General features: G+C 46.9%; 1 protein-coding gene across 3 annotated transcripts; it reads left to right on the forward strand.

Annotated features, from left to right (window-relative positions):
* LOC146173721 (uncharacterized) lies at positions 1-27271 on the forward strand. Of its 3 annotated transcripts, none has more exons than XM_084583709.1 (3): positions 1-857; positions 25089-25285; positions 27191-27271. In XM_084583709.1, exons 1-3 carry the CDS (start codon positions 696-698, stop codon positions 27231-27233), a joined length of 402 nt encoding a protein of 133 aa, XP_084439835.1. In that variant the 5' UTR covers positions 1-695; the 3' UTR covers positions 27234-27271. The 3 variants fall into 3 exon arrangements, with proteins under 3 accessions (XP_084439835.1, XP_084439836.1, XP_084439837.1); XM_084583710.1 differs by lacking the exons at positions 25089-25285; positions 27191-27271 and adding exons at positions 4080-4195; positions 4831-6554 and having other exon boundaries at positions 14-857; XM_084583711.1 differs by lacking the exons at positions 25089-25285; positions 27191-27271 and adding an exon at positions 4831-6554 and having other exon boundaries at positions 14-857.

Below are 27271 nucleotides of genomic sequence, written 5' to 3' on the forward strand. Positions count from 1 at the left end.
TCGGGCATGCGACACAACTCGCGAAGCTAGCGAAGGCGAGCGCGACGGTAAGGCAAGCGGTCTGACCAGGTCTGACGTCATACGAAACAGCGGTGGCGGCTCCGCGGCTAGCGCGCGGCGTCCGCCAGCTAAACCGGTTGCTAGGCCTTTCTCTGACTCCTCGGAGCACCACTACAGCGAAATCGCAAATTCGTGGCCAATGTAGCTTTCGCTACAAAAAAAAAAAAAAAGAACACTGACGTGGCTGGGTTTCCAAACCGCGCCAAATGAACAGATAAGCTTGTATGGCCCATGCACGAGAGCATACTATAGCCACAGCCGTACTCTTTAAACTGACACAAACTTTAATGCTCTGCAGAAGATCGTCGTCTTCATTGTATTCCAACTGCCACATACTCTGACGCTATCCACAAACATCGTCGTATTCATGTACTACAATCAATACCGCTTTTGTAGCAAAAGCTACACCAGGCAGGTCAGCAGCGCAACTCAGGCGGTCGGCGATATTCACTTTTGCGCATGCGACGTAACCATGGCAATCAGCTGCTCCGAGTCACAGGTGTTCGCTCAGCCTTCGCCTCTCTCGCGCAGCGCCCTGCGTGACGTCAACACTTATCTAGCACCCCACTTCCTAAGCACTTCGCCGTTAGCGGCGGCGCCGTGGCAAATATGGCCGTTTGCCTTGAGAAATATCAATGCAAGAAGACACGGCTGGTGGCCGCGTGTATAAGCAGCGGCATACGCTGAGCCTACGGGAAGCTGCTGCTGTAGACCCCAAAGTCATTGCCTATAGTGTGGCTGCCCGTTTACGTAAGAAGGAAGCGCGGAAAGCTAAGTGCGTGCCGGAAACACCCAAGGTACGTGAACGTACAAGCGTCAGTGTGAAAATGTCGAAATCAAGTTGCGATTGGCTGGGGTCGAACCCACTGCACGTATAGCTTTGGCTGTGTATATCCTGGCCTATCTATGCTTTGTTTTGTTCACTTAACCTAGGTAAGAGTACCATATACATATTACCTCTGGGCAATTGCGGGCGAGGTCCGCGATCGTAATGTTCAGCGATCCCGCCAGAGAGCAAAGAAAGAAAAACTGTCGACCCATTTACGTCGCTACAGCAGTAGCAAATCATACGCTGTCGTATTTCTCCACTGAGGGCTTCAGAGCGCTGGCTATGTTTTTATTTATGCTTTGTGTGCAATCTTGTTCTGCGCATTTACGGCGGTAAAGTGATTGGACATTTGTGCCTGAAGGTATGTAACTTTTCCTGTTGCACTGTGTGACAGTTTTAAGTCAACATTCAAGTCAGTGTGTGAAATATTTTGGTAGGTGTTAGGAATGCTTACCCATATAATTCTTCACTAGTCTATTAGTTCAAAAAGCAACACCGCGTCGGAAAATATTTAAATTTCCTTTACATTTTATTCTAAATTTTCTACCTGATTTCAAAGGTGCTTTAAAGCAACATTCTATTTAAAGCACTCAGTTGAGTCGGAACATTAATGCACGAACACACTACATAACTCCGAAATACGCACGCCGCACGCGTAGCGAATGTCGTTTATCACGAACGCGTATTTTCCACCTTACGCCTCTAAGAGTCCGCTAAAATCTCGGCCTTGGAGCAGCAAAAAGGAAACAATAGATGACACCGAAACAACAGTGTATACACCAGCTTTGTCCATATGAGGACCAGGTGACAACTTCTGCAACCATGTCGCACATTTGTGCCTGAAATTCGACAGGCGGTATGACTGAATAGCAGATTTCGTCTTGCTACTCAGAGCAAGCCTTATGCATGAAATAGAAAATAATATAATGTGAGAAAACGGCATTTTGGCGAATGTGAATGCTGTCCGCGCAGCTGCACCACGTTTGAAAAACAATCGCTGTGTGTAAACAAAACACATGTTATCTACAATGAATATCTATTATAAGTTTAATAGTTGTTATCTTCAAACTAAATTACACCATAATATCCAACGCTTACAATTTGCAACGCCATGATGTGATGATGACACTGGAGCTTCGTTTCAGAGAGGACTGGGGAAGCTAATTAATGTAACAAAGCTTATCGCAAAACAATAGTCCTAAAAAGATTCAATCGAAAATTAAGCTTAATACGCTGCATGTCCTATTGTTTATGTGAAGAACGAAAAAAAAGCAAAAAGCGCCAAAATGAGTTTCGTTTTAAATGTACACGCATTTACTTCATTTCTTGCTTTATGGCACTGGATAATGCTGTACAATAGATTATCCTTATACAAAATCGACCAGACCTTGACTCGAATACTTGGCTAATTACAGGTGCGTTGCTTATAAGTTTAAAGATAAAATGCGAACGGGAACGACACGCGTTATCATCCATGCAAATGCACAGAGGAAGCCGAAGGGCACTACACATAAGTCAAGAACACCAGGCGGCAACTGTGACGCTAATGAAAAAAAAAACGCGTTAAATTCACATCTCGCGCAATGCAAGCGCAGTTACTGTATACAGGAGTTTTTGAGAATGGAGGAGAGCTCACAACGGATCGGTACAGTTCCTACTCCTCCATCGCCACCTGTATTCACCTGTGTGTTACTCGCACACATTTTCAAACAAAGACTTCAATCAGTTACGCAGGCAAAATCTTATTTGGTGAAGAAGGTTCCTTGGTTCTAAACAACAATACATCCCTAAAATCCTAAGAAGATAGCACAGTGTTTCAGACTTGCTCCTTGGGAGGCGTCACATCCGAATGCTCTCTCGAACTCAACCATGCTGAGGAGAGGCACGAGACATCGTATCCGAGAGTCGAGTCCCCCATCGGCGGAGCTACAGGTCATGAGGCAGAATCTACGGAAGAAAGTCTGCTGTGCTGCGGACAAGATTATCTTGAAGTCGTCTTTGTCCTTATTGGAACTGTACATCAGCATCATGGCAGTATAGGCGACCTTAACAGCGCGAGCCCACGAGAACATTTCGAGTCTTTGTTGAAGAGACATACTAGCGTTACGCATTAAGGCCCGTTGCACACACTCGACAAACCTATCGACGTTTTCTTTGTACCATGTCTTGCTGCTCCTGGCAGTTGGCAGACTCGCTTGTAAGAGCTCCTTAGCTAAGAGAATGCCGATTGTGCCCATGTCGAACTCGAGAGGGACTCTGGTCGAATGCATCAGTGGATGTTGTCGCACTGCAGGCGGAAGTAGAATGGCATTCAGCAGGGCAGAATATGTGGTCTTGGCCGTGAAGAATGATTCGTTGATGATGATCTCTGTAAGGGAAGGCGGCTCGTGTAGACGTCTCGTTGCTTCGAGAGCCTTTAAAAACGCATATTTGCCAGGAAACTTGTCGACGGGATTCACGGGATCTACGACGGAGCTATCCACCTGCGGCTCAGGACCCACGAGGTCGTAGTCTTCTATCAGGGTAATGCCTTTCAGAGCAGCAAGCACATTCGTCAAATCCGTCTCACCCATTCCATACTCTAGCAAGTGCTGCGACGACAGCCTTCGAACGCCGTGGAAAATGTTCTTCACATGTGGCCGCGTGGGAAGGAATGTCTTTGTGAGACTTGAGAAAAGGTTAAGCCAACTGGGCCCTATAATGTCTTGGCTTGCCGTGAGACATAATACTTCTGCCTTGTTAGAAAAGGTGCCTCTGTAGTAGAATCGCCCAACTTCAGCTAATATGTGCAGCAATATATACATAAGCCCAATTTCTAAATTCTTTGCAAAGTAGTCGACAGCTGCTCTAACAAGTTCGAGTTGATGGATCCTTACAGGTGAATATTCGTTTAGCGTGAAATTTCCACGCAGGAGTGAATTGACGAACTGGAGCCAAACCTGAGGGCTTTCTTCGTGCACAAACAAGGCGAATTCCGAGGCGTTCACCGTCTGTGTCATCGGAAAGATTTCTTCGTTTGAAGAGGCTTGGCTGTCAAATACTAACAGATCGCGTATTGTGGCCTCAATCGTTGACTCATTTCCCCAGCCTGTGATGTTACTTGCCAACAGGAGTGCCTCTCTGATGTAATCAATTAGCGTGGAATTGCGAGAAGCATCAGCAAGCTTTTCTGCTAACCTGTTGCCTCTAGAGACGTAGAGGGCCAGGCCTCCTTCGCCGTGCATCACGACCCTGACGCTGAAGAGTGTGGAGATTCCCCGCAGCAAGGACAAAAGAACGACCTGCCGAAGAGCAGCAGCTGTACTTGTAAGCCGTAGAATGTCGATGTCTCCTTGGTTTGTGGTTACGAATTGTTGTACATAGACATCGTGCGTGGAGGCCAGGAACTGCATGCAGCTATCGTAGACGTTCACCAAGAGAGTGTCGGCTTCCGAAGCTAAAAATAAAGATAAACAAAATTAAAGAATAGGGCTCGTGCTAAGGCATGTTATTTCTGCCACAGCCATTGCCAACGTGAATGAAAATTTTAGGAAGCGCTTTTTCTAGCACAAAAAAGCTTTGTCTGAATAATTGGTAAAGAAATAGACTCGACAGTTTGTGGGACTTTCACTGGCATCTGAGCGCTTTCACTCCGACAAAAATGTCAACAACTTTATTCTTTTATGCATCTGACAACTTAAAAGCTTGTTTCAACAAACGCGTAGAGTGTGAGATATTTATATTTATGTGTTTCTATATATTTATTACCATATTTATATATTTATACTTATACCTGCAATGTGCGAGGGGCAATACTTTGGGAGGTATACAAAGTAAGAAATGCAATTTTCCGCAGGTGACATGTTATAGAGAAAAAAAAAACACAATTAAAATATCAACAAAAACTATTACAAAATACCAAGACCAAATTGTCTCAATGTTACCCTTGTCCTTTTTTGCAGGTGTACGCAGATTTTGTACGTGTACATTGTCCCTGTATGGGCGACCATATGCAACGCAAGCTAATGTCGGAAAAAAGGAATACTAGGTAGAGCAGAGCAAAACACATGAAGACGGGAAGTAAGGATGCCAAACAACCCGATCAATGTACTGAAGGCCAAACACGGCACATTGTGCAAAATGCACGAAAGTGCCGCGGGTATCTGCAATGCCGATCCTAAATGCAGACTTTAGGAATGTTGTGCCTGGATTCTCCCGAGCGATCTGGAATGAAAAGAGCTACAAGCTACACTGCCTATAAACAAGCGTACATCTGCAATTACACAGAAAACGATTGTATTTTGATTCAAGTTGAGATGGTGCCTATATTGTTTTTTTAGGCTTACTAGAAGAATGACGTCTGGCTTTCTCCAGGAGCGCGAACTGCAGCGCACTGGTGAAGTCTCGCGCCGCTTTCTCAGCCATCGTGGCGCCGTCGACGTTCTCCATGATCCAGCGGTTACAGACGTGCCGGGCAAAGTCGACGCAGGGATCTACAGTCTTGTCCAGGAAGTAGTCCAGATAGGCACGGGCATTCTGGCACTCTACGCTGCCGCACTCGTTCTCCCGGTGACGGGGATTCGTGGCCCACAGCATCACCACAAGACCGACACAGGCCAGGGCTACGATGGCTCCGAGGCCGCAGTATATCACCCGCGACTGCGTTATCCTGTCGGTAATCGTGGTGAGGGGGATGAACTCTAGCAGAGTTTCACCACCGACTGCACAGTAGGAGAGAGCGAATGAAAGGAAGAAGAGAAACGTCGGAAACGTGAGGCAGTTACTGTGACGGAAATCAACTACTGTGAAACGTTAACTGCTGTGAACAAACAACACCGAGTTCTTTCAGAGTGAAAACATGATGGGCCCTCTGTTTGTACATTCATATCGAATAGAAATTCGCACGGTGCAATCGATATCAATGAAGTTTGGGTTTATTTGTTGGCCTTGCCTTGCTGTGAGTTTACTGCGCTGCTTAGCCGCACTCGAGAGGCACTATGCTTTTGCTGTTATACTGTTCAATCCCAACAGTGTAACACTTCCTTAATTTGAAGATTTTCAAAAGCTTGTATGGTTCCTCGATGTACCTAGCCGTGCTCCGGTGTGTCTGGCCACTACAGATTGACTTACATGTAAGGAAAACATGAATAAACAGCGCTACAGACTACGACGAAGATCACGAAACAAACAAAACGGGCGCTGGCTCGCAACTGAAGTTAATTGAAAAAACACACCATATAAGTATCCAAGCCAAGCCGCACAAAACCACACAATAAACAAAAAACCAAGTCATGATGGCCCAGCACACCTACCGCATTCATGAAACCCAACCTCATTATCTGTTAAAGCGATTGACGGTTCACTAACACAATCTTCACTAATCGAATGATATGCCTGGCCTCAATGACTTCCCGGTTAATTTGTTCCGGATGGGCATCCAAAATATCTGTTTATATATTTTATATATCTTTATTCTGTTTATTCTTATAGCTGTTTATTCATCATGTCAGCGTACCAACTCCCCCAGATGTCTCTTCTATTAAAGTAAAGAAAACATCGCTCAAATGAGAGTGAGCAAAAAAAAATATTTAAAAAAACGGAAATTTTCTGTGGACACGGTCGTCACGACTTGCGGACTGCAAGACCAGTTCTCTCAGTCAACGTATGGCTGACGTGCAAGGATGATCCTTATGATGAGCTCTGTAAATTTTGCACGCTGGTTGCCATTTATAGATAAATTGTGTTGGAGTCGACTGATTGTAAATAAAAATAATCTTGCTCCATCAAAGGCAACGACATCTTTTACAGCGGTTTTGTTTTTAAAAGTTTAAAAGATTTTCACGCTCGCATGACGCGTACCCTGCACTTCCATCAGAAATAAAAGAGTTGAAAATATCGTTAACTCTAATATCTTAGTGAGACTGGTGCTTTCAACCTGGTGAATAATCAGTTCTACCAAAAAAGACATCCTATTCATTGTGCATCCATTTTTCTGAACACGCGTAAAATGCATATTATTCTTGCCGTTGAGGTTATTGCAAAAAGAGCTTTGTCGGTGATAACGCAATACTCCCGGAAGCACTGCAGAATCAGCAGTGGGGAAATACGGAAGCCAGAATTTTGCAGCTGAACACAGTACATCGCGCGTCCCTTATCAAACACAACCAGCATTCCGTTGAATGCATTGATGTTCTCCAGCGTACTTTTACAGAAGCAGTGAATGCCGTTCACAAAAGAAGCTTCGGAATAACTTTTCTGTCACAAGCCTTTCTTTCGTGTTAAGCTTAAAAAGCACTTCACGTGAATTGTTTACATGATTCTCAATGCTGTTCCTGCATAAGTCGTCGACAGCAAGATGACGAAACCCGGCATCGAGCCATGACAAGTGTAGGCATTCGAAGCACAATTTTTGTCCCATTTGGAACTAGCAAATGGTTCCGCATCACAACCGATGTGCGAACAGGGTTTATTAGCATTTTTTTACGTTATATGTATTATATCCAGCGAGCCCCAGAATTAGTGTAGACTGGAGACACTTGCACTCGCTTCGCTTGACATGCTGTCGCGCTGCGCTCGGCATCGGCAGATTTTTCAAACGCAACTCTGCCGCTTCAAAGACATGTGTTCGCTTCGATTCATGATCTGGTTATGCTGTATCAGAAACGCAAATATTATTGCCATTAGATACGCTTGTTCTGACAACAGCTGCAACAATGTACTCGCAACAAAGCGAAGGCGACCGAAGTCGACGGCGGCCGTTGCAGAGGGTGCAGCCACGAGAACAGGTTCTGCGCGCTGATTCGCTTACGTCCACCAGGAAGAATGCTCCCGTAGGTGCGAACGCATTCCAATGGTAAATATGGAGCAAGGGATGGGAGGCAGTGCGTAGGCGCGTAGGAACGTTGCACGACGAAGAGATAGCAGCGACTGATGCCGCTGACGCTGCTAGCGAGTCAAGTGAACAGGGGTCTGTGTTTCTGCTTGGAATGCAGGTACCGTGATGCACTGACGCCGAGCCGGCACTTCGGCAACCGGAAAACACCACGCGCTATCACCGCCATGGAGAAAGAGGGTGCACGCAGTGGCGAATGGAGGCGGCTATGAGTTTTGGCTTGGGCATGCCGGAGAAATGGCGCTAGGAACGCTGTGATAGAGCAGCGCACTTCAGCGGCTACGGAGCTGATTACGAGGGCCAAAGAAGACGACGCGAAACACTGGAACGGGCGCTAAAAAGCTGCGCTCTAAAAGCTCGCACCCAGATCTCGCGCGTGGGCGCGAGATTTCGGCCATGAGCCAGCAAAAGGCTTTCGTCTTAAAATATCAAAGATACTCACATCGCACAATCTTCTTGCGCCAGGCCAACACTACTGAATGCTTCGAATCCGCATTGGGGGACGTCGAAAAAGTGAGGTGGTCCAACTGCAGATGAAAGAACGCTTTTATTTAGGCCGGGTATTCGATAAATTTGGCCCAAAGAAACGCTATTACCACAGTGGACAGCATAATTATTGATTTCTTATAACTGCGCTAGATGAACAGCGTTTGCTAAGAAACCGCCTGTTATTGCAAACCTTTCACGGATGCTCACAACATGCTGATGATCTACGGGAACGCTGCAGGAACGAAAAATGGGCGAGAGTTGAGTTCTCTTTCATGCTATTTAGCATTTTCCTTTCGTCCCAAATAGAAGCACAGGTCAAGATATGCTTATTCTGGCGACCAAGCCATTTTCAAAATAATGCTTGTTAATTACGTCGCAAAAGAAGTACAATATAAACAATCCTACTTTGTAACAATTTGCCAGAAACTTGTGATATAGACAAAGAAAGGGACTATACATACGAAACTGTCCTTAAAATTGCACATTTTGATAAAATAATGGCATGATTGAATATCCTGCCCAAGAATAGCATACCATTTGACACTACCGATTAAGAAAAGCTGAAAAATGTTCTTTTGCTGCTATAGGCAATTTCTCTGCGCTTTATAACTCTTTTACGTCACCTCGGAAATTCGAAATTTGCATACCAAGCGATCTTAAGCATGAAAATTAGTTTCACGTCATCTTTGATAAGAAATAGTAGAAGACCGAGATATCTTTGACAGAGTGGTTCTCGACTAAATAGTTCTCTTGGTGCTAAATTTCCCTGCCATCCTTCAACAAGATCTTTCTAGAGACAGCGTCTAAGCTTCTTATACTGGCATCAACGCCCTCTGTAGCTGTTCTTTTTGTTAACATTCTGATGCAGACCTTGTCATAAAATACTTCTATTACAGATATTATACCCTTAACCACGTAAGGCATAACAGTTTTAACCTAAATCATCTCGAAAAGTTTAGAGACGATGAGTGAGCTTTATATATTCCGAATACGGTCGCACCGATCGTGTACCTGAATTAATAGCAGAAAAAGATATTGATGCTCTCCGGGTAAGAAAAAGCTCCTCCGTCCAAAATATATCTTTTACTTAATCAGAAACTCGCACATGGAGAGGAGTTCACGCAGTGGCGAACGGTGGTGGCAGGACAGCGTGCTGCCCCGGCTGCGGGGCTGGATACAAGGGACAATGGCGAGGACAACGCGAAACGCAGGAACGGGCTTCAAAGAGCTGGGCTCTAAAACAATATGTTCACTCTGCTCCCATCATGGGATGGACCTTTGCACTATTATCTCGCCAGACACGCCCAGACCGTTGGTCTCGTTATCGCAAAGGCTGCTGATCTATTGTCGTTCCTTCTACACTCTTCTATTCTTCACCATGGCGCACCTCGTGTTATACTAAGTGATCGTGGACGGCAATTGACTGCTGATGTCGTGGAAGAAATGTTCCGGATTTGTGGATTAGACTACCGACATTCCACGCGGCATCACCCGCAGACCAACGGTCTCACCGAGTGCACCAACCGCACCCTGAAAGCCATGTTGTCCATGTACATCTCGTCTGACCATCGCAAATGGGACGCAGTGCTACCGTATGTCAGGTCCGCTTGCAACACGGCAAATTTCTCTTCTATATGCTGTATGCCGGATCTCCCTGCGTTTTCCTTGATACCATCTTCCCGTTTTCCCAAAACGATAACGCGTCGGTGGTCCAGGTACTATGCCGTGCCGAAGAAGCCCGTTTACAGCCCGCGTACACACACTGGCCTCTCAAAGCCGCGCGAAATACCACTACGAGCTACGTCATCGTGCCGTTACTTAAGCTCCTGCAAACTTCGTCTGGCTTTGGATGCCTACCCGCAAGCGAGAATTGTACATGATGTTTCTGTACAAATACGATGGGTACTTCATAGCATTGAACGGATGGAATGCTGTGATTACGTCATCGCCAAAGTGACCGCGGTTAACCACTGTTCCCGCAAGACACAAGTCGTTCATGTGGCTCTCCTGCAACGCTGCCATTGTCGACCGACCTAATTTTCTCGAGATGACAATTGCCTGCCGGGGGGAAATTGTTACGCTACCTAATGGCTTTCTGATGATTTTGAGTTGAAGCAAGAAGGCGCGCGAAGACAGTTCTGTGCTCCGAGCAGCTTCCAATCAGCTTTCGTTCGTAAAGTCTTCATCTGTATTAAAACCATTTCATCCACTGCAATGTAGCATTAAAAGAAATCTCCAGTGCACGGAAAGTCAGCGCAGAAAAACGAAATAGTGATTTCCGCTTCAGAGGTCATACACAGCTTTTAGTGCTTTGTATCAAGTATCGTGTAGCATTGCGTCAATCACATGCACTATTTAAGAAAGAAAGTTTAATCGGCTTGGACCGCTGCATGGTCATCCAGTGCGACTGCGTCGACATACCGTTTCACTCTGCCCTAAACAATACGAGTGTGAAGAGGCAGACTTCACTCGCGATATTGTATTTTCATCGCTAATAGACAGCAAGCAGGTCTGGATGATAGCCATAATGAAGCGATTATAGAAGATAATTTTCGCCGATTATAGCGTGATCAGACCAGCATCGGCGTACCATCCTCCATTAGTTACTTACCAGACATAGCTAAATCATCACTATTCAATAAAGCACTATAGATGCCACTATGTGCAATATACTGAGTGCTGCATCGATTGCATTTATGTCATTGAAAAATAGGGTTATCGACTTAGAAACAAACTTTCTCCTCAACATTTCACTCTGTCATTTGCATAAAAACACAGGCGCCGCGTCTTGAATCGCTGCCTGGTTAAGTAAAAGTAAAATAAGAAGATTTTTTACCATTATGAGCACACCTTAGCTATCTTCTGTTAGGCAACCATGCAGTCAATGCTATTTGGCAATGTGTGATCTTTAGCTCAAGACGAAAGATAAAAAATTAGCAACAAATCACTCTTTTTGCGGCACAATATCAGCAGGGGTATTCTGTAGTCACGTGCGCAGCTTACCCTATGCGCTTGGGTTTCTTCATAGGCCTTGAGAGCGCCTGGTGATGGGTAGATGTCTTCCGGGTGCGGCGACAGAACAACTGGGGCCAAAGCGACGTCCGGCATCGCCTCGTTGCGAGAACCCAGGAGGTGCCCTTCTTCAATGAGGACTGGATAACCTCGTTCGGGCGTCAAAGGCCTTGTCATAATATGTGGCCCTGTAACCGACCAGATCGACACTTGTTCGCGAGCATGGGTGTTAACGAGGCTGTGCATAATTTGTTTGTTATTTATTCGTTAACCAAATTATCAAATCCCTCGAGGTGGCGCAGTGGTTATGGAACTCGACTACTGTTCCCAAGTATGCGGGGTCGAATCCGGGCCTCGACGGCTGCTTTTCAGTAAAGGCGAAAAGAAAGGCTACTGTGTGCTGTGTGATGTCAGTGCATGTTAGAGTACCCCTAATGGTCGAAATTTTCGGTTCTCTTCATTAAGACTTCTCTCATAGCCTGAGTCGCTTTGGGACGTTAAATCCCACTAACCACTAACCAAATTATCACTTTACTTCTTACGTTTCAGGGATCAATATCATCTGCAGCTGTGAGTTTACCACACCTCTTCTAACCTGCTCGCCCACCTATCCTTACGTACCAGCTCCTAAGAGGTCTGAATCTTGGGACATGACAAAGACTTTTTGCAGGGATTTGTCGCAAGCGTGGCTGCGGCCTCACCTGGAAAAGCTGAGTCTGACTTTCCTACTTTACCGTCGCAAGATCCATGCAGCGAGCAGGTCGTACGAGGGCCCAACGAGTCCAAATTTAGCTGCGGTATCTGCCCAGGCCGTGGCGAGACAACACTGGTGCTTGTCCCGGCGCTTGTAGTCACCACTGCTGAACCGTCTACCGAACGACGGGAGTGCGAGGGCTCTTCTCTGTCATGCTGCGCTCCACTTCGGGTGCCAGATTTGTCAGTGTCCGGTGCATCAGCACCTGGTCGTAGTGTCGGCCTTGCTTCTGGTGAAACTGAACCGGCTTGGCTGTTGGCGCTGGTCACCCCGTCTAAGCCCTCGGTATGATGAGGGGCGTCCACCTTGTGTTCTTTGCAGTGGCTACTCCTAGAAGGGACGTCGGACGTCCCAGTGGCCGGAGTCCCTACATGTGGGCATGGTGTCTGCTTCACTACTGGTGAGACTGAACCGGCATTTCTCTTCAAACTTGGCAGCAGAGGTGAGTCCTTGCTGGGATGAAGGGCATCCACCTTTTTTTCCTTGCTGTGGCGAGTCCCTGTAGGCATGTCTGATGTGTCAGTGGCCGAGGCAGCCGCATGTAGCCGTAGTGAGTGCTGCCCAGCTGGCGTGATGGAGCTATCATCACTTCTGGCTACTGTCATGACTTCAGCATGATGAAGAGAGTCCGAAGTTTGTCCTCTGGTGCCGCGTCTGCTGATATCCGTTTCCTGGCTGTCACTGCTTCTTGAGGACCACCTTCGCTCCGAGCGCCGTCGGCGACGGGAGCGCTCTCCTTCTCCCGACATTTCTTCTGCCAAGTTGAGCCCTGAGGGGGTTCCAGTCGCCTTTGCCGCTTTCCTTCTTCCTAAGGGTGGGTTCTTTGTCACTGTTGTTTCTGCCATTGTTAGAGGAACGGAGCAGCCGTCGAACGGTGCTGAAGCCGATATTTCTTCTTCTGCTTCCTCACGCGTGCAAACGTGCGCTTACTGTGCGCGCGAACTGAAGAAATTGTTTTTTTTTTTAAATCGTCGCTAAATGGGATTGTATAGGTAAAAACAATCATTTTGAACAGGTTAATAAAAACTATATTCTAACACATTCTATTGCCGCAAACGTTTACAGGAAGACCATTCCTTAGAGGCTGACAGTATGAACGGAGTATTATCAAGCACCTCTTGCTTTATTTGTTGTACTTTGTTGTAAAACTCTCAGGAAAACATAACATCTGAAAAAAATGTTCAAGGAAAAGCTCGCGCCGTACGTTAGTTTATCGCAGGAAAGGATAAATGGGATATAAATGTATGGGCAAATGCCCACGCAAAAATTTAAGAGGAACCAATTAGAAAAAAAAAAACAGCGAAACAGCGAATTAGAGTCCATAGAGATTAAATATTTAAAAGGAAGAAATAAAAATACATGTTCAGATCCCGCGAGCGCGGGTGTAGAGATATGAGGGCCAAAAAATTAAATTTTGGAATGCATTTTCATTCGCTTCTTTTCAGAACGTGAACGAAACCGAAACATACCTAATGCGATATCAGGGATTTATGACTGCATTTCTATTTATAGTTATTTTTGCTTTACAGACCTCTACATCATGCCACGGAAAAAGAGCAGAGAGCATCTGTCATCGCCTGTTTTCCGATGTTTTTGAGCTTGAATCTTACAAAACTACCTTGTTTATCAAACACACCATACAGGAGAACTAGAAATAAATTCATTTCAATAGCATTCTTCAACGTGCACCGAGACCCGACAACACAATGGCGCATTTACTTCGTCTATGTAATCGCCTGGTAACAGCGTGCTTCCAGACGTCCTGGCAAGAAGATATTGCCTAAGGAAGGTGACACGAAGCTGCCGGGCTGACCACAACAAATTAGAATTACGAACGTAACACGGGATGCAAGGCACCAATGGGTCCCAATTAGGCAATGGTGGCTGGGGCAACGATCATATTACCTGCATTCATGCCCGACTAGGAAAACGTGGAAAGAACAACTTTGAGTTTTGCTACATGGGTCCCATAATGGCGTTGCTTGGTCTAGTTCACATTGCAGAATCCAGGTCACTTGGTGGATATTTGTGAGCAGATTCAACCTAAAAGTGAGCTGTGGGGTGCTCGTTGAGCCGAAATGGCGCTGTCCACATTAAATCACCCTGTGTCCAACATCGGTTATACAGGTGCAAAACAACTAGTGCGCCCGCATGTTACCCCACTCGATTATTGGGGTACCATGATTATTTGGATACCGTAGGATAACCTTAGACGGCAACCAAGCAAAAGATCGAGCAGGATTTCGGAAAGGGTACTCTACTATCGATCATTTCTGTACTATCAACCACGTGACGAACAAATGCTCGGAATACAACCAGCCGTAATACATAGCATTCATTGATTACGAAAAAGCATTTGACTCAGTAGAAACCTTTGCGGTCATGCAGACATTGCAAAAGCGACGTCCTTAAAAAAATCTAAAAAGAGTTCTCTCATATAAACAGTGCAGTAGAATTAACCCTGAAGGCTTTCGCCTTATTATTTTAAGATGAATTTTGTACCTCCTAAAAGTTTTTATTTTAAATGGAAGCCTCGCATACTAATCGAGGTTGAGCTCGTAGCACATGGTGAAGTTTGCCTAGAGGAGGAGAAGGAAGAACATTTATTTCCGCCGAATATGGCGCGGCAGCCCCCTCCGGGTCCGCACGCAGGCGTCCAGGGAGGCAGTCTGTCGCACCGCGGCCAGAGGACACCCGGCCACGTCTAGGAGAAGAGGTCTTCAGCCTCGGCCACCAGGCGGATGGCGAATCGCTGAGTTTTTGCCACGTGGCCGCAAAATTTACAAATTTCAGTTTCTGCACCGTCCCTCTTCCGCCCTCAGGCACCCGTCCAACTCCTCCACAGGGGCGAAAAGAAATTTCAAGCTTGGAGTCTGCTCCAGTCGTATGATTGCTTTTTACTCAGGGATCTATCCGGTGGCGGATATATCCTCCGGTCTTTCTTCAGGTTGTTGGTTACATCCCTAAACGTACCAATACATTTTTTGCTTTTAGATGTTTTTGTGGAGGCGTCCGCAGCACCCCGAAGTAGCGAGAAGCGGGCGAGCATTTTTTCGATCCCGGTATTACTATAACCTTGCCGCTGAATCTCCACAAAACAAAAGGCTTTCAGCTAATGCTTAGTGATCACTGCGTATTGATTCAAGATTACTTTTCTAGAATGGCAGAGCACTGCCAAAAGGTTAGTAGTCTGGTTAGCTCCATAAACGCTCTCAAAAATGTCCCAGAATCTTCCAGGTTATCCGCTCGGCTTGAATTCTCAAGAAAACAATGTGTTTGCTGCAAACGCAAATAACATCTCTCTCCGCAACGCAATTAGCCTCCACTTCATAAAGAAGGCACAAACACATTTTTACACTCTAAGATACGCCCTTCCGCGGTGGTGTAGGGGTTACGGCGCTTAACAACTGCGTCCCAGAATGCGAGATCAAATCTCGGTCTCGGCGGCAGCTTTTGTAACAAGTTTACCAGCAATGCGCGCCTGTGCTATGCGATATCAATGCGCGTTAAAAAGCCAGGGTGGTTTAACATTTTGAAACTCTGCTCTGCGCCGTTTATCATGCTTAAATTTTGCGGACCATACACCGCCATACGCTGAAGTGCATGAGGTTTGGTCAGGGGTGAACTGAGCAGCTGGGATATATCAATCGTCAGAATGCTTCTCCCTGGACTGATTGAAACGTCTTTATTATATGGCCATTTAGTCGCTGATATATTATTCTGAAGCACCCCTCCTCGAAAGCATGTTTTAGGATAACATTTGCATTACCAAACTGCTTTAGGAGTCTAAGAGCTTGAAAATGCGTGTACGAGCCCAAAGTTATACTTAATAACGGGCAATTCGCCTCGAGCAAAATATACCATGCAGTAATTTCAGTGCAGGTACCATTTGATTTGAATTTTAACAAAAGGTGCATTACTTTAAAATGCAAACGAGAGCAGACCCGATCCAATATGTCTACATGTGTTTATTACTGCACGGCGCCATCATCAGGTTTGTTTATCCGAGCGAGATGCTGAGGCCCACAAACATACCTTTTGAAGAGCTTCGACCAGATATTTTCGTGTGAGCCGAGTCGTAAAGGAGTAAAGAACTACTTCTATTCTCTCAAATAGGACAAGTTGCAATACAACACGCAGAGACACACTACTGCATCGACGAGACGAAAGCAAGATATTGTTCCACGTATAGGAGCCCACTTGTCAGTGTAACTTCGGAGGTCAAGCTATTGCGTTGAGCTCTATATCTTGGATTAGGGTGCATATTAAGATAGTAGTAGATCGTGGCAATGGAATGAGATTATTAATGGTGACATTGTGCGCTTGGTGATGCGTCCAGCTCTGGAATGCTAACGCCAAAGGATAAGGTATAATTTTATAAAACGAAGCCGGAAAAGTGCCCGCCGCTGAACTTCTTCGTGCTTCGATGGCGCCATGGAGGGTAAGAAAACGCCAGGGAGGAAGTGCTCCTAACATTTTCGCCGATCAACATTTTCTATACCTACATAAACACGCCAGACATAGCTGGTTCGCAATCAAAATTTTATTTCCTGAATGATTAGCACAATAGCCCCATTATACTCACAATTTTTAGCATACTACACATAACACGGTCAAATCTCACGAGTCTTCTTTCATGCAGCATCTGATGCGCACATGTGGAGGAAAAACGCCGTCGAATCTGAGCGAATTTGAACTCAGGAATTTCTCGTAGGCATAGGGGCCAAGTCCCATAGTAATCGCCTCAGCCAATCCACCCCCCGCGCATAATGCAACACACTCTCACTCTCTTCATTGTACGTTATCGTATGCATCAACTTCCATCTGTGCGAAAACGCTTTCGTCCGTGCGACTCGATTTGTTTACTACGTTAAAATTATACCATTTTTATTCTTGTTGTCCCGCACTCAGCCTCATGACGCTGGGGAAATTGTGGGGTCCAGACAAAGCCCTGGAATTCTCGTGTATAAATATGCTAAATACGCGGCAACTATATACGGCATCGTGGCCTATGCGACCAAGTATGCGGCACATGCATCATTCTGTGTTCTCAATGGGACCGTTTCAGGGCTTGCGAATGAGCAGATAAACAGTTTAGCTTGCATTCAGATACATTTTTAGCCACAATCACTGTTTAAAATGTTGACAGTCGACCAAGCATAGAACGTTAGGGTACCGCAGCGTTGAGACATAGAAATTAGGCCGCGTCGCCATGCGATAACTGATATGTGCTATACGCCACTGGCCGTACTAGTCATACCATAACACTCTGTAAAAGCAGCCAGAACTGCAAGTCCATTTAATACAGGTCTTTATTAAAAAGGCAATGCGGTTGCCCGTTCAACGTTTCCTGAGGAGCCGGAAATCATCTCCTTCACGTCATACACGCGTCCTGATTCAATAAGTGCGCCCTACTTACTCGTTCAAAATAACACAATTGATAATTAAAACTTCTAAAGCATAAATTTCAACAGGAATAGCCATTTGTCGCCGTGCTTTCTTTTGTGATACCTTCAGTTTCGGGCTACGCTACCACTCCTCCGCCGGCTACGCCGGAGCGATCCTGCAATACTCTCACCGCTGCTCGCAGGATGGCGCTGGCTTGCTAGGCGATCGTGGCGGCTCCTACAAATGCCCGTTTCCTTAGCAGGCGATTAGGAGCATGGAGGAAGGAAAAAACTTGAGGCCCTTGACGTCACTTTTCTGAAGCCGGCACGGCCTCGCGGCCGCGCCGTGTGACTCGATGCTGCAACGTCTCTCCTCCTCCTCCTCCTTTACCCTCCGCATTTCCTTTCTCCGTGACGCTCACGTACCTCGGGCCCCTAGCAATGCTGTTGCAAGTGGCCCGAGTTTTCATACAACAGCGATGCCGTTGCTGATGGCCCGACTTGGCTAACCCTACATTTTGACAACACTCCCGCCAGACTTTCTCCAATGCATTGGGAATGGCAAGGGCCTCTCATTTGTTTTTTTCCTTCCTCCATGGTACGGAGGGGCGAACGGACGCGGCTACGAATTTCGGCTCTGGCGGTGAGGGCAACAGATCGTTGCATCAAACACTACCACCGTTCAGTTGAACGTAGCAAAGTTCCCTTGCGTTCTAGGTTGAATCCACTTTTATGCCGAGAGCATGCGATGCCTGCAGAGGCTTTCCTGCTCCACTCGGTCAGTCTTCCGCGGCGGCGCGCGCAAGCGCACTGCAGAACCTGGTTACGAGGGACAACGCCGACGGTGACTCCGCGAAACGCAGGAACGGGCGCCCAAAGAGCTGTGCTCTAAAAGAAAAACATTACAGGGATTCAATGCTGCTGAATCAAATGGGGAGTGAAAGCTTTGGCTGTGGGCGACTGAACGGTACATCGAGCCCAACCAGCGTTCCATTGAACGCTGTAACGTTCACCGGCATTCTATGCAGAGCCTATTTTTTTGCCATGTGCATAGCATGCGGATGCCGTCAGATGTTGCCCCGTTCCACTCGGTCAGCCCTCCTCGGCGGCGCATGCGTGCGCAGTGCGCAAACTACCCTTCTCCTCCTCTCTGCGGCGAGCACCACATATATGACCAATCACAGGGCGAACCAAGTAACACAACTGACGAGAGCGAGCGGAGATGGTGAAGGGGGGCTGTTCCTGGCTCTACGGGGCTAAGACTGGTAGGTCAACGCCGCTTGCGGCACGTGTTGTCGTTGTTATGGCTGTAGGAAGAAGGAAAAGAAAATGCACGGGCCTGCTACTGGCTCTGTTGCTGAGCCACCTCCGCTGCCTGATTTATTTATCGGAAGGGAAAGGTGTGATAACTGTCTCACAAACCGCACCGTAAGGGAAGGGAGGAAGGTGGGATTGAAAGTGGAAAGAGAGAAAGAGGAGTCGTAGTGGAGGGCTACGGAGTAATTTCGACCACCTGGGGATCTTTAACGTGCGCACCTCCGCTGCCTTGTGCAGACAGAAGAGAAAATAGAGAAGAAAAAAATTACCGACGATTACGTTACTTCCTAATGCGAAATTTGAGCGCAGCAATAAGCTGTTTCACCTTTTCGATAGATTGAGACAAAGAAATCGAGCAACACATGTATGCGCTATCACAGAATTTTTTCGTCTCGCTCATGGCTCAGAAAGAACTGGCAGATAATTTCGCAGTGGCGAACGGCAGCGGCAATTTCGGCTCGGGCGGTGCACATATACAGATCCGCCGCCACCGATCTGGCTCTCTGATTGCCACCGCACAGGGGTTGCATTGGAGGAGGAGCGAAGAAAGGAATTAAGTTCGAGCCGGTGCTTTGACAACCGGAGACTCGCAGGAAGAGGGGGGAGGGGGGCGGCGTGTACCCCCAGCGGCAAACGATGGGGGCAGAAGCGCGCGCAGCAAGCGGACAACGCGATAAAGGGAGGAGGGAAGAGATAGCAGCGACTGACTGATGCTGCTGACGCCGATAGTGAGTCAACCCCAGCTGCGGAGTTGGTTTCAGGGACAACGCCGCCGATGCCGACGCAAACAATATGATACCCTCGCTTCCGCAGCGCCAAGAACCAGGTCTAGCCGTGGGAAGGTGGTCACGTATTCGTCGACGTGCCGGGGCCTACGTGAAATAACCGGCGCGTCAGCAACTGAAGAGCACCCTATCCGCCACACAGAAACAGGGGGGGGGGGGGGACCCTCCCCTCCTCTTTCTGCATGGCGGCGACGGTGTTCTATGCAGTCACGTTATCTTGACTCTCTAGCGGCGTCAGCGGCATCCAGCGGTATCAATCAGTCGCTGCTAGCGCTGGGGGGATGAAAGGGGGGCGGAGCTCGTTACGAGGCCGACGCCGATGCCGAAGCGAAACCCAGGAACGGACGCCAAAGAGCTGCGCTCTAAAAAAGGAAGAGGGAGAGAAAGACGCGCGCTGTAACAACAGCCGTCGTCCACCACCGAAACGGTGGTGGTTGCAATGACGGCCTACAACAGATAAAATTCTGTAGCAGGCTAGCCCCCCCCCCCCCCCCCCCCCACACGCGGCGGTGGCCTACCTGTCCCAGCCCTATCAGGGGAGTACCACTAGCCAGCCACCGAGTTTATATCTGTTATAGGTCATCATTGCACCCACCACCTCTTCGGTGGTGGACGAAGGCTGTTGCGACGCGCGTCTTTCTGTCCCTCTTCCTTTTCTTTCTTCTCTATTTTCTCTTCTGTCTGCACGAGGCAGCAAAGGTGGCTCAGCTACAGAGCCGGTAGCAGGCCCGTGCATTTTCTTTTCCTTCTTCCTACAGTCGCAACAACAACAACGAGCTGTTGGAACGCAGGTCTACGCTGCGGGGGACGTGACTGCGAAGCACCACGGCCATATTTTTATACCGCGCGCACGACTGTGGCGGCAGCGGGCATACCATGCAAGGGTGGAAGAACGGGCTAGTTGGTACATCATCTTGGAAATCAAACTAGCGCACTTCAAAACAGAGACACAGGAAGAGAACGACAACACAACGCTGACAACGCAGCGTTGTGTTGTCGTTCTCTTCCTGTGTCTTTGTTTTGAAGTGCGCTAGTTTGATTTCCAAGCGGGCATACCATTAGAGGTAATTTTCAAGTCTAGTTTGACTTTCAGCTTTGCATGCGGTAAGTGGGGCTTCGCTTCAATAAAGTTTTTCCCAACTTTCTGTTTTCTTCAGTTTTCATATCTCCGTTCGATGATGATAATTCCCTCCGTCGTAATGGCGCATTCCTAAGGCGGGTGGATATCCCGACTCGTTGAATCCGAGCTTGTTTCTTACGTGCTTCCTAATTATTTTGTTTTCAAAACAGCCCGTCGTTCGTGCTGTCTTTTTCTTCTAATTGGTTTTCATCCTATTTTCCTAGGGCGCTCGCCCCATCCGCATATTTTCATTTTTTTCTGCTATAGCCTCTGATTTTGTGCGAGCTTCCACGTTTATTTTATGCTTTTGGTTTTTTCAGTATTTTACAAATGTGCGGTAGGTGTTGCCTCGCTCGTTCTATCTCCGACAGTTCCTAAAGAACTGGCGCCACGGAAACTTTTTCGGACAAATAAAAGATTACAAAATACATTCAGGCAACTCGTCTAGAAGATTTTGCGTATTTATTATACCCTGAATTGACAGAAAACTCCAACAAAAAATCTTAAGTGTGCGTGCACGATAGGTGCACTCCGGGCACTGGGTCGTCCGACTTCCTCGCTTCAAGCCGCGACTGCAAAAAACGCACGTCGGGTGCCTGTATTCCTACGAAGGGCTCAGACGTGATGACGGCAAGCTCAAATATTCACGAGGGTTCATTCTCACCAGTAGAGAGGCAGACACCACGACCGCGTGCTGAGGTGCAGGACACTGGCACATGTGGCATCCACACTGGGGCTCAACACGATAAAGTACAGATGTCGTACTCCCCTGGTTCCGTCTGGAGCTCAGCCGCAGGAGCCACAAGCCCCGGACCAAGCAGTAGTTTCGGGTCGCCATATCCTGTACAGACATCACTGCTGAATTTGTACTCGCCAGGCACTCGTACAACCAGCTTGCAACCTGGGTCTTCCGATGGCAAAGTAGGAACATCAGACTCCGCTCTTTCTGGTAAAGCCGCAGCCACGCGTAACGCAGATCCCAACAGAGTGACCTGCTCCGTCTCTCAAGATCCAGAGCTGCTGGGCGCTGATATGTAGATATGGGGGTGAAGTAGTTAGGAACCTTGTAGGGATGATGCGACACCAGCTTGAGCGATACCAGGCAATTTGCAGAATTGTGAAAAATACATCTCTAGTAGTGGGCGTAGTCAGGCTATAGTCAAACCGAAGATGGTGAAGGTGCTATCAGTCATAAGCTCTGGCCATTGTAATTTCACGACAAATTACAGCACCACATCCGCTAGATTTGCCCTCCCCGCTACAGATGGTGGTGGTGGTGAAAAAGCTCCTGTCTGGCTTGACAGGCCCAGAACGCCTGGTCAGAGTCTTGTGCTGAAGCCGTGTTGTTGAGTCATGTATGAGACGCAATCTCGCTCCCATGTTGTGAATCATTAATTGCAATGTAAATATTTACAAGCACTCAACCACCTTGAGTCTTCGCCCCAACCCCAACATCAATGCGGAAGTAGCGGACGAATGTAGCAACCGGAGGTGTGTACTCAGGGCAGATACCGGCTCAATTTCGAACCCGATTTTACAGCACCGATGGTAAGACGTGTCTTGAGACACCCAAGCTACTGACAACGCACGATTTGAGATTTATATTAGCATACTGATGGCATTAAAAGGCTTATTCAGATTCTCTGTTCAAGCCGCTGTAGGAGCTGGGATCAGCGGCAGCTGGCTCGTGTACAGTCTGGGGACTGTACGCGATAGACCTTTTTTGAGAAGCACCTTGTCTCTTTTCACTACGGTACCCTAGTTTCAGGCCCACTTCAAGAAATATCAGGATAGAATAGGAACCAAAATGGAAACCTTGGTATATAAGTGTTTCACATTAGAGCTCATCAAGAAGAAAAACCAAGGGTCGTGTCAAGTGCTACGCAGTCCACACGGCGTTTTCTTGCTTGGTGTGCATTCATAGTACCGCAAGGTGGCGAAGCAGCAACTTTCGTTCATGGTTCATTCTAACGCAGCAACATTCTTCTAGGGGGCACTTTACACGACTATAGGGCGATGAGGCAAAAGTCATCGTTTCAACGCAGCCGATTCTTGCTTTACTGCATATGCTTCTGTGTGCTGTGGAGGGCGGCCTCGAGGAAGTGACAAATGAAAGTCCCAGAATGGACGCCTGGATTGAAAGCAGAGCGGTCTCAGCTTCGTATATGTACGAACCTCGTGGTGAAGTCATCGGTCATGACCGGACTGAGATCATGACCGAGGTGTCACGTCCGAGCATGGCCGACCTCGTCACCAGGTTTAGGCGCCACAATCTCGCGGTATCCTGCGAAATCTCGTAAAGTGTGAGACATCTCGCGGACGGAAACTCATGAGCTTATAATGGCTTTCACCATACAAAACATTTTAGGGGGCCCTTTGGACGCTAAAGCACGATGAGGCGAAAGCCTTCCCAAGTAGCACAAAGGGGGCTACGACAAGGGGGCCCGCGCTGGGACCTGCGGGCAGACCATACGGGCCCCACATGGGATTTACAACTCGTGCCCAGAGTGGCCCCGCATGAGCTGCACAATTTTGTCCCGTTCGGTCGCAATTCGTACCCGTGTGGGCAGCCCAAAGAGGGCTGCCCGAATTCGGCCCAGATAGACAAATGTGGGCAGCATACCAAAATGACTAATGGGCCCTACATTTGTACAAGGGGGTGCCGCCCCATTGAACAAAGTTTTAATTTTCATGTCGGTTAACCCCTCCAGTACCTGAATTGTACCGACGGGGCTTTCCGGAGGCCAGCCCGATCCCGATTTGGGCTGGCCTACGTGTTGCCCTCATGGGTTGAATATAGCACTTTCGGGGCTGCCCAACTTGCATTAACCATCACGTGTGCAACATTGACCACTATTCCTTTACCTTGTAATCTGTACTAAGCAACACAAGATAAATTTATTCCTAACTCTATAATAAGTAGACTGAACCACATTGACTCCTAAATGTTGGTGTGAAAGTTTATTTCGGTGGTGTGTGTCGAATAATAATGGCCCAAGGAAGATTTGGAGGTAGTTCAGTACATACTTGTAAAGCGGAACAGTTATTACTGCATATTCCCTACCAGTACTGCATAATTACCATGCTTGCCATAGTAACAAAGATAGAATTTATTATTGCATGAATAAGTTTAGAACAGTTATATGAAATCTTGAAAAGAGGCAACTAGTGGCCTGTGTAATATGAATGACATAAAGCAAATGGCACCCTTAAAGATAGGATGCAGAAGTTTTGGAACGTGGAATTGGTGCTCACTGTGGCCTTCCATGGGCAGCCCCATTTGGGATCAAAACCATTTAAAGGGCATGACGCAATAATGTTTCACATAAACACTCATGTACACACACGCACGCACAAACACAAATAGCCTGTGTTATTATATTTTTTCTTATTACCTGCCAGGCGATGACGTCACCGCCATTTTCGGACACCGCTTCCTAAAACTAGATATGTCCCAACGTGCTTTCAGTAGAACGTGCTTGCGATAATCGGCGTTACCACTTTGCTTTTATCGCATTTACTCGGCCTCTCGCGCCGCTTAACCCTCATCGCCTTCAGACGCCCAGCCTTCTTCTCCGCCTGCTCGGCTTCACACTCGCCCGACCCAGTCGCGGAGGACCAGACGTAGCACTACGACACAGGTCTAACATAAGGCAGATAAAAGACGTGTGTGTTTTTCATTTGCCTCACGCTACACTTGTGCAGTGCTGCTGCACCGCACCAGTACAGAGGCTCCGCAGATACCTGCACTTAACGCAAATGTGTACACACATCGAAACGTCCGTCTCCTTCTTTAGATTATGAACCACCCCACCTGGTTGTTTTTATTTTTATTTTTTGCACCCCTCTCATTAGTTTTCCCTTTCATTCCACTTTCCTTGCACTCCATCCGCGGTCATTGGTAGTAAAACTTTTAAGAAGATACCCGAGCGCCCTGTAAAGGCATTCTTGAGGAAGGTTGCGCTGCTATCAAAGTGTAGAAATGGTTTTTTTTTCAGCGTGACTTTGAACTTAATACTATTAATCGGTTGCCTTGAAAACTTTATATACATGTGTGTGTGTGTGTGTGTGTGTGTGTGTGTGTGTGTGTGTGTGTGTGTGTGTGTGTGTGTGTGTGTGTGTGTGTGTGTGTGTGTGTGTGTGTGTGTGTGTGTGTGTGTGTGTGTGTGTGTGTGTGTGTGTGTGTGTGTGCGTGCGTGCGTGCGTGCGCGCGCATGTGTGTGTGTTTGTGTGCGTGTGTGTGTGTGTGCGTGCGTGTGTGTGTGTGTGCGTGCGTGCGTGCGTGCGTGCGTGTTTTACTTCCTGTCCCATCGGTTTCGAAACTCGCCGCTGCACTTAATATCGGGCCCTTACACGTAGCAAGGCGAGATGTGATTTTTTTCAAAAATAACCAAAAAGCAAACATTTAGCACAGCCTTCTTCATCGAAGTGCTTATGCAAATACATCGGTCCCCTCAGTTGCAGTGCCACCTGTTCAGACAAGGCCATCGACGCCCGAACCAAACTATCCGGTCACCAGGGAAGAAGGGCGGATCCTGGATCCTCATAACGAGGCGGTTCCAGACGCGGTTTCCTCCCCAGCTGCCCTGTCGCTGCACCATGAGGGCATCTACCCGTCACCAGGCGCTGTCAAGGCCTTTCAAGGAACCCAGGCGCATAAGGTGAGGTCAGCGCGTGACAAAAGAACATCACCCAAACAATTGAATCATCCCCGCTATGACCCGTGCTGATATATTACTATATAATCGGGTAATTTTCTCATACCTTTTCAGCAGAGTCTTCTTGAGTGAGTGAGTGAGCGAGTGAGTGAAAAACTTTATTTACCTCTAGATTGGCTTGTCTTCTGCGGTTTTCAGATGGCTTCGTCCATCTTCTAAGACAAAGGTCGGTTGCCCTTAGTCCAGTCTTCTTCAGCACAGTCTTCGGTACAGCATTGACTAAAGTATCGTCTCGCAGCAAATAGCTAATAAGAGTTCCTAATGGTTAAAAGTTGTTAAATTGTTAAATTACTTTTACTTTTCCAGACTGGAAATCTAGTCGTCAGCTGTGCTTTTATACAAAGGGCACCGTACGATTCTGATACAAATAAAGGTCGTTGCTAATTTAAAAACTCCATCAACAGCGCCTTGGTTGATGCGCTTTGTGTATTCCGCGGGGTGATAAAGATAGTATTTCATTAAACCGCTTCATCATATCTATATCCAGCGGCTAGCTGATGTGAGAGTGGGCGCCGATATTGGTTTCATGAAGCTATTTGGGGTGATAATAATCTTTATCTTTATAGCGGACGCTACGACCACAGTTGGTTATTTTTGAGGCCTGACTGGCGGTCGAGTACAGGTAAAAAGGCAACCCAAAGCTGTAATCTGGCGCCTCGCACTCGTGGCGTTTACAGCATGGAGTTATCGAGGCGATTTCAAGTTGTCCCTCTTCCATGGCGAATGGGAATGACGCAGTGTCATATTTAATTGCTGAGACAAGACCGTAAAATCTGTGTATGAGCTCTAAGTGGGACGCACTATTTCATCTGGCAGGTCTCACTTTGCGTGCTCTCAAACATTTCTCAAATAATATTACGAATTTTGTTATTGAGGAGCTTCCACGGTACAAAAACTCTAATCGAGTTTTTCCTTTCTAAATTCATGGCACGGACTGCATTAAAGTCTTAGCAAAATGGAGTGCTGTAGAGGGGCGGAGGCGCCGATACGAGAAATTTCAGTGCTCTCGCTAAAAAGGTTTTGTTGAAAGACGGTAGGGCAAGTTGAGCCCCAATCTAAACATTTAGCCGAGAACTTCGAGTACTTAATGGTAAAAGTATGTCGGTCTTCTTGCATTTTACATCAAAAACAACGTAAACGTTTAAGGAATATGTTCGCAATCGCCATATGTGGAAACTTTGAATCTCTAGGACAACCTTAAGTGTTCAAGCGCAGTAGCCAAATGCATGGGCCAATTATATACCATTTTGAGCTTTCTTTAGCGGCAACGTCAAGTTATATTGTACTATTTTGAGGACGTTTAAGGATGCCGTCTTGGAGAGGCCTTTCTTATTGGCTAAAATAAGACAGCTAATACTGTGACTAATAGATACGGATTATTTCAAATACATCAGTCATGATTGTATCAGTGTTCACGCTTGAGGATAGTTTTGGTCTATGTCACCGGTTTTTTTGTTTGCAAATTCTTATCAAAGAATGATTATTTATACTTTTACTTCTTTTGCAATATAAACAACAAGTTTTATTCTGGAAATATCTTGGTTGCCAAAATAGCATATCGACCTGTGCTCCCCTTTAGAAGGAGAGGAAGGAGATGGCCACTCGGCATGAAAGAGAACTCAACTTATGCTCGGTTTTCATTGATATTCTACTTCCCTTTGAGCATCAGCTTATTGTGAGCATCCGTCAGAGTTTACATTAAGAGCCTTCTTCCAAGCCAGCGCTGTTCTTTTATTGAAACATATGGCAAAAGATGACTCATTACGCTGTGCACCAATCGTAGTCTCTGCTTAGTCTAAATCTAACAAACAACCAGTCTGAATTAAAGCATTCATTGAACACGTGCAGTTGGACTACCCCACATTGTCGGCGTCTCTCACTTCAGAGTTGAAGCCTTCGTTGGTGTTACCCTGGCACAAGAAATCTGTG

The sequence above is a fragment of the Amblyomma maculatum genome, chromosome 11 (genome assembly GCF_055883805.1).
Source record: "Amblyomma maculatum isolate TAMU_Amacu chromosome 11, ASM5588380v1, whole genome shotgun sequence".
Classification (NCBI taxonomy): Eukaryota; Metazoa; Arthropoda; class Arachnida; order Ixodida; family Ixodidae; genus Amblyomma; species Amblyomma maculatum.

Bases quoted from the DNA above. Each gene is read 5' to 3' on its own strand.
- LOC146173721 (XM_084583709.1), top strand. From the start codon at position 696: ATGCAAGAAGACACGGCTGGTGGCCGCGTGTATAAGCAGCGGCATACG. The intron at 858-25,088 runs GTACGTGAACGT...CCTCAGTTGCAG, and splicing joins GCGTGCCGGAAACACCCAAG to TGCCACCTGTTCAGACAAGG. The intron at 25,286-27,190 runs GTGAGGTCAGCG...GAACACGTGCAG, and splicing joins AAGGAACCCAGGCGCATAAG to TTGGACTACCCCACATTGTC.